The sequence below is a fragment of the Ailuropoda melanoleuca genome, chromosome 16 (genome assembly GCF_002007445.2).
Source record: "Ailuropoda melanoleuca isolate Jingjing chromosome 16, ASM200744v2, whole genome shotgun sequence".
In the NCBI taxonomy this organism is placed as follows: Eukaryota; Metazoa; Chordata; class Mammalia; order Carnivora; family Ursidae; genus Ailuropoda; species Ailuropoda melanoleuca.
In genome coordinates this window covers 77,967,359-77,974,102 of record NC_048233.1, presented here as the reverse complement: position 1 = coordinate 77,974,102, position 6,744 = coordinate 77,967,359, and the positions used below count along the sequence as shown (strand labels likewise).

The window sequence follows — 6,744 nt, the reverse complement described above, 5'->3', positions numbered from 1 at the left end:
AAAGCTCCAAGTACCGGGAGTATAATTGTGCAAAGGTCCTAGCTGCTGATCTTTGAAATACATTTCCCCATTTGTGTCACAGTCATGCTTCCCACAGACTGCTCCCAGCTAATGACTGAGCACAGCAGGGATACCAAGGCAGGACCATGCTTCTTAGGCATTGGATTGGTGGCTAATTTTAGCTCAAGTACCTACCTTGCTGAACCTACCAGAAACTGAACAATGGTGTAGGATGCTTTTGCCCATCCTTCCTTCCCTCTCTTCTTCACTTGTGCTCAGACTTGTCTCATGATTTACTGGCACTTCTTGCTTCTTCTGTGTCCCTCTCCATTTTCTCTTACAAAGATGCAACTCTGTCCCCTAATAAAATCCTTGCACTTTTAATTCCACCTTAGCGTCTTCTTCTTGGAGGACCCTGACTACTACAGCCTTTTTTACTATTACATCAAATAGCCCGCGAGAACATAATTTCCCTACCCATAAACTTATACTCAGTTTATTTGGAGTCAATGTGCACAGGGGTGGAATGTTCCAAATGACAACTCCCAATGCTCTGATTAATTAGAATCTGGGACTGTACTCTGGCCATGTTGGGTTCCTTGTGCATTGATCGAAAAGGGGTCACTCCTTTGGGTGGGGTGATTGACCTCAATCACCAGGGAGAAATTAGTTAGTGCTACAAAATGAGATCAAGAAGAATTATATTTGGAACCCAGGAGATTGAGCACTATATTTCATAGTATCCTTTTGGCCTATTCTTTGAAAGGGAAAGTACTGCAACCAAATAAAAACAAGATGATCAAAGACTCAGACCTAATAAGAAGAAACTATGGACACCTTACCAGGTAATTCTGATCTGACTGAGGTGTTGAGAAAGAATGAGTGATCCAGAGTTACACAAGAAGCCAACAGAGGGTGGACTTTTAAAAAATGTTTAATTTAGTAAACTTTAAATATACAAATAGTACAACTTAGAAAAAAACTTTCTTTCAAACTTCAATCTTCATTTGCGATTTGAGTCGTTCAGTTCCCTTAGGACCTTATAGTGTAATGAATTACAAGTTAATCTGGGAGATTCCATTCAGTGCTGCACAACAAAAAACTGGAAGTGAAGGAAGTGTTCCCAACTGTGATTAAAAAACTTGCTGCCAATCTTACAACTTAAACGTATTCTAAACATTTTCTAAAACATCAGTGCCACAAATTTAATTACATTTGTGTAATGTACTTATTTATTTTTACATCTTCTAAGATTAGTCTTAGCTATACTTTATCTTCTCACTAGGGTCTTAGTAAGTTATTTAGACTTGATTCTGGAGTTGAGATAACTTTTCCATACACAACATATTATGCCTCCATACTTTGGACAATGAAAATTACAGTATCTGGGTAGATATTCATAATTATTTGGACTAGGATTTGATTGCTTTTCCTAAAAGGATTGAAATTGCAGTTTTCAATATGTAGTTGGAGCATCTCTATTGTGGTTAAAATCAGCATTTATGATATTAGGATGTTTTAAGAATGTTATTACACCAGTGTTACTTTTTGTTTCTGTGTTTTCCTCTGGAATGATTTATTTTATATTTTCACTTAAGCAACATGAAACATATGATTTTCTGCCAATGTGGTACACCAATTATATCTGTTCATATTACTTAAAAATAATATGTTTTATTAGAATTTTACTATTATTTGTGGGAAATATACATCTTTTAGAAAACAAGAGTCTGAGTTGGCATGAATAGAACCATTTTAGAAGATGGTTTAAATCAAATATTTTGGAATTCCACTGTTGTGTTCTGTCTCTATTGGGGTACTATGTGTTACAACTAATACTGATTACAAATCTTGGATTTACTTTATGGATTAATGTGTATCATTGCTGGTGTTGATGAGTCTTTCCCACTTTGCATGGAGCTCCTACATTTTGGGAGACTACTTGCTTGAATTTCACTTTCTTGTCATGTTTGTTTGTTAGTTTACTATTCCTTTTACCAGTAAAACATATTCATGTTTTATTGATATAAATTATATTTTCATTGTTGCACTTTTAAAAATCAAAATTAAATGCAACTCCTCATACTTACACTTTTGTTGTATCACCACCTGTGTGTATGACCTATACAGATTTTTCTCTTTTGAGGAATGGGTAGTCATAACCTTTTACGTCTCAAGTTGCTTCATCTCTGTAGTTATTATTCTTTATCCTAACAATTGTGTTTTGATGCTCAGATTGTCACAATTTGGTTGTAGAGGACCTTGTAAGTTCACCCTTGTAAAATAAAGGAGGAACTCGGGGAGTTACAATGATTTACAAAAATCATATCTATGGAAACTTGACTGATTTTTCCTTAACTGGGGGACATATGTAAGAAAGAGAGATTGGAAAGAGCATGCATGTCCAGCCTAGTTGTACCAAGTTCTTTCATGGGTGCCTCTGGGTCTTTGTGATAATGCTTCTGGGAAAAAGTGTGCGTATAAAAAGGGTTAAGAAACCCTGTTAATGGAATAGAAGAGTATAATTTCAACCAATTAACTTCATAAGAAAATGCTAAAAATTAACTCAGCCAATTTGTTCCTATTTTTTTTTTTTTTTAGGAAATAACAATATAGATACTATTGTGTATATGTCCGTCAGCCATAAATATTCTCATGCAAGGGGAGTGGGCTGTTCTGTCACATTATGGAGCTAGGGAAGACTTTTTGGTGTTCAGTGTTTTACTTGTTTTAAAATAGAGTAACATGAAATTCAATACAAATTCTTAAATCTTATTTCTAAATTCTATCCCCTAAATTGCTTTAATCTTCTCTTATGTCCTTAAATTGTCATGTATCAAGAGTATAAATTCTTTAATTTTCATTGAAGGAATTCTTAATCATGATGGGAGCTCTTCTTGGGTAGCTCTTCTTGAAATAAAATAAGCTGTATCAAAAATTGTCACTGTCTCTGTAGAAGGAGGGAATCTAGATTTATTTAATGAGTTTATTCAGAGCCTCTTTCACATCCTTATTCCTCAGGCTGTAGATCATGGGATTCAACATGGGGAACACCACAGTGTAAAAGGTAGAAACTATTTTGTCATTGTCCAAAGAATAACTAGATCGGGGACGAGCGTAGATGTAGAGAATGGAGCCATAGTACAAGGTGACAGAGACCAGGTGGGAGGAGCACGTGGAGAAGGCTTTGAGGCGACCCTGGGTGGAGCGGATCCTCAAGATGGTGGCAATAATGAACAGGTAGGAGGCCAGGATCAGCACCGTGGGGGTGATGACATTGGAGGCCAGGATGAAGTATAGCACAGTCTGATAGCCATCTTTCCTGCCACAAGCCAACTTCACCAAGGGAAGCAAATCACAGAAAAAGTCATCAATGACATTGCCACTACAGAAGTTCAAGGCAAAAGTTCTCTTGGTGAGGATGGTAGAGTTAATAAAGCCACCAAGGTAGGAGGATGTGACCAAAAATGCACATAGCTTTATAGACATAGCCTGAGAATAGAGCAGTGGCTTTGCGATGGCCATGTAGCGGTCATAAGCCATGGCTGCCAACAGGTAACACTCACTGTATGCCAGTCCAGCAGAGAAGAAGAACTGACACAAACAGCCAGCAAAGGAGATGCTTTTGTCTTCAGACATGCAGGTCACCAGGATTTTTGGGGTGTAGACAGAGGAATACCAGAGATCCAGAAAAGAGAGATTCCCAATGAAGAAATACATGGGTGTGTGCAGCCGGGAGTCATTAGAGATCAACACCATGAGGGTGGTATTTCCTACCACAGTCAGAGAGTACACACCAAGAAATACCACGAACAGGACCAATTGCATCACTGGGTCTGTTGTGAAGCCCACCAGGATGAACTCAGTCACTGTATAATTGCTTCTCTCCATGGCTCACCTAAGAGGAGATAAAATGAGATTTCAGCTTGCTTCTTTGTGGTGAATAAATAGAAAATATGTTAAATGAAATAAAATTATATAAACTGGAGTTTTATTTATCATTTTTATATTTTAACACCTGATCATTTTATTTCCCTTGATTCCAGACTCACTAGTTCAAATTCCTACTTAACATATCTTACAGGAGATCTACTGGGCATTTCAAAAAAAAACTGAGTTACAACAATCCTTCTTCAGCCTGCTATTCTCTCAGACTTCTCCACTGCAGGAAATGGCATTACCCCAGTTTAGGGGAAATCATTGGCTCTTCTTGACTCCTCTCTGACTTTGACATTCTCACTAATCAGCAACATCTTGATTCTAACCTCACAACATATTCAGACCCTGACCAGGGTTTCCCTGCTCTGGTGGTTCTGCCCCAGGCTAAAACTACTGTGATTTCCCATAGGTGTTGTCACAGAGGCTCTAAGGGTCTCCCAGCTTCCTTTCTCCTTCTATCCTTAGCCCAGCTGGGTCTCTGAACAAGAGAGTGATCCTGTTAAAAACCAGTTATATCGTGTTACTGTTGTACTTCCAGCACTCCAGTGACTTCTCAACTACCAGAGAAAAGCCAAGGTCCCAGGAAACATGGACAAACATATTGCCTCTCTGCTTCTGACTCCTACTGTCTACTCCAGCAATGCCATCCTTCTCTCAATTCTTAGAATAAATAGGGGGTGCTCTGAACCTTTGGAGTTGTTTACCCGCCACGGCCAGGATGCTCTTCCTCAAGTAACTTTTTAGCAAACTCTCTCATATTTTTCAAGTCTGAATTCCCACATCTTACCCCTTTTCAGGTGTTCCTCATCACCATATTGCAATCTACTTTCCTGGAGTTTCTTGTACCCCTTTTCTGCTTTTTCATTCTCCCTAGCACTGCTCATTAATATTATATACATCACATTAACTTATTTTCTTCTCTCTTCAGTAGAATGTTGATAAAAAAAAGAAAAGAACTAACACACCTTCGAAAGACTGCTTTGGGTCCTGGGACAACAAATCAAGCTTTAATTATAGTTTCGACATATCCCAAGAATGTGACCTTATAACAGTCAGTGTGAAATGGCCCGATCAGCACTAGGGAGGTCATCTGCATGGTCAAAACACTGTTTCCCTCTTTATCCCCAAAAGATGTTCTGGCCTGCAGTAATCCTTTCTTTTCTTTTGCTAATAAATTCTTTGCTCCACTCTCCTTTCTACTCAAAAGTTCCATTCCATACAACTCCCAGTCCCTCTACTTGCCAGATGGGTTGCTGGTTGATTCATGAATCCCCTGATAAAGCCAATTAGATCTTCACCTTTACTGGACTGAACTTTGTTTCTCAACAATATACCCTTTCCCCTTGCTTTTGAATTCAGATGCTGTCACAGGTAAGGACCTTGTACATGTGGGGTCAGATAAATGCTTCTAAGTAGTACCCAAATCATCTGGCAGAGTCCTGTGCCTCACATGTACAGCCAGCCCTGATTACAGAAATGTAATATATAACCCTGAACACAGAAATGTCTACTCACCTTACTCAGGACCAAGCACTTGCCTGAAACTCACAGTCACAGCCAACAAAGGACCACACTGTGGATCCAAATATCTTATACTTGCTCAGGATCCCCAGTGTATTTGATTCCTTAAGCACCCCAGGGGTTCATAGCTTTGAAAGTGCATAAAGGGCAATGAATCAAAAAGTCTGTTACCTTTATTTAGGAGATTCTTCTTTCTCAATGCAAGAAAAAAAAAGGATGATTTTTAAAGTAAGAAAAATCATTGTGATATTTTGAGAAAGTACTCTCTGCAAAACACCTTCCTGGAAATTGTATTTGATTGTCAGACAAGTCTGTGGAGTAGGTATTGCAATTTCAGGCACAGACAAGAAAATGGATCCAGAGCATTTAATGAACTTTCCAAAGGAAAACCCAGAAGTAAATGCAGTCAGGATTTAAACTCAAGGCAGCCTGTGTTTCCACAGGTGGAAAGGGGGAAGCTTCACAGTGTAGTGGGGTATTTGTCCCCCAGGGGACCTTTCGGCTAGGGACACCTACATTGCTCCACAGGAACTCTGCTCACTCACAGATACACACACGGCTCATTTATACCCCAAATGATGCTCACTTGTGAGGTTTTTACACTTGCTATTCATTCTCTTTACATTCTTCTTTTTTCTCCTTTAGCTGTTCAAAATGTAACACCATCTCAGACACGTCTTCCCTGATCACCCCCTTCAGAATTGTGCCCCTTCCACACCCCAGCACTCTCTATCCTCTGCCTTGCTTTAACTCTCCAGTGTACTTATCACCTGGGGTACCATATAATCCACTACTTTATTTCCTGTCTACTCCCAATGGGATATGAATACAAGAAGGGCATGTTCTGTGGCTTGTTTTGTTCACTGCTGAATGTCAGTCCTTAAAACAGTATCTGCCACAGAGTAGGCATGAATAATATTTGCTGAATAGAAGAAAAGATGGACTGCCCTAATTCTTCAGAGGCATGTCAAAGAAATCCACATTCTGGTCTGCCCCAGTGATGACATTTACAAGGACTTCTTTGTTATTCCACCTAACTGGCAGTAACAGAAATTTCTGAGGTTCTGTGCTAGTCCCAGGCATGCACAAGAAAAACTATGGACCAATCCCCAAAGATAACAAAGTCTGAACACTGAAATATACACACTAATTGAATTTCAAAATAGAGTATACTGTGAGGGAGGTTGTTTCCATTTGAACAGAATTCTTTCATGTTGAAGAGCTATGAGGAACCATATCTTTGAAAGGAAAGGTGACCAAGATTGGTGGGCAGTCCAAGCTGAG

At 39.1% G+C, this 6,744-nt stretch overlaps 1 protein-coding gene across 1 annotated transcript; it reads right to left on the bottom strand.

The window, feature by feature from the left end:
• Positions 1–2,973: 2,973 nt before the first annotated feature.
• On the bottom strand, positions 2,974–3,891 carry LOC100468005 (olfactory receptor 9G1). Its single transcript, XM_002922678.4, has one exon. The coding sequence runs from the start codon at positions 3,889–3,891 to the stop codon at positions 2,974–2,976; it is 918 nt and encodes a 305-aa protein (XP_002922724.1).
• Between the last annotated feature and the right edge of the window lie 2,853 nt (positions 3,892–6,744).

Coding starts and splice junctions, on each gene's coding strand:
- LOC100468005 (XM_002922678.4), bottom strand. CDS start 3,891: ATGGAGAGAAGCAATTATACAGTGACTGAGTTCATCCTGGTGGGCTTC.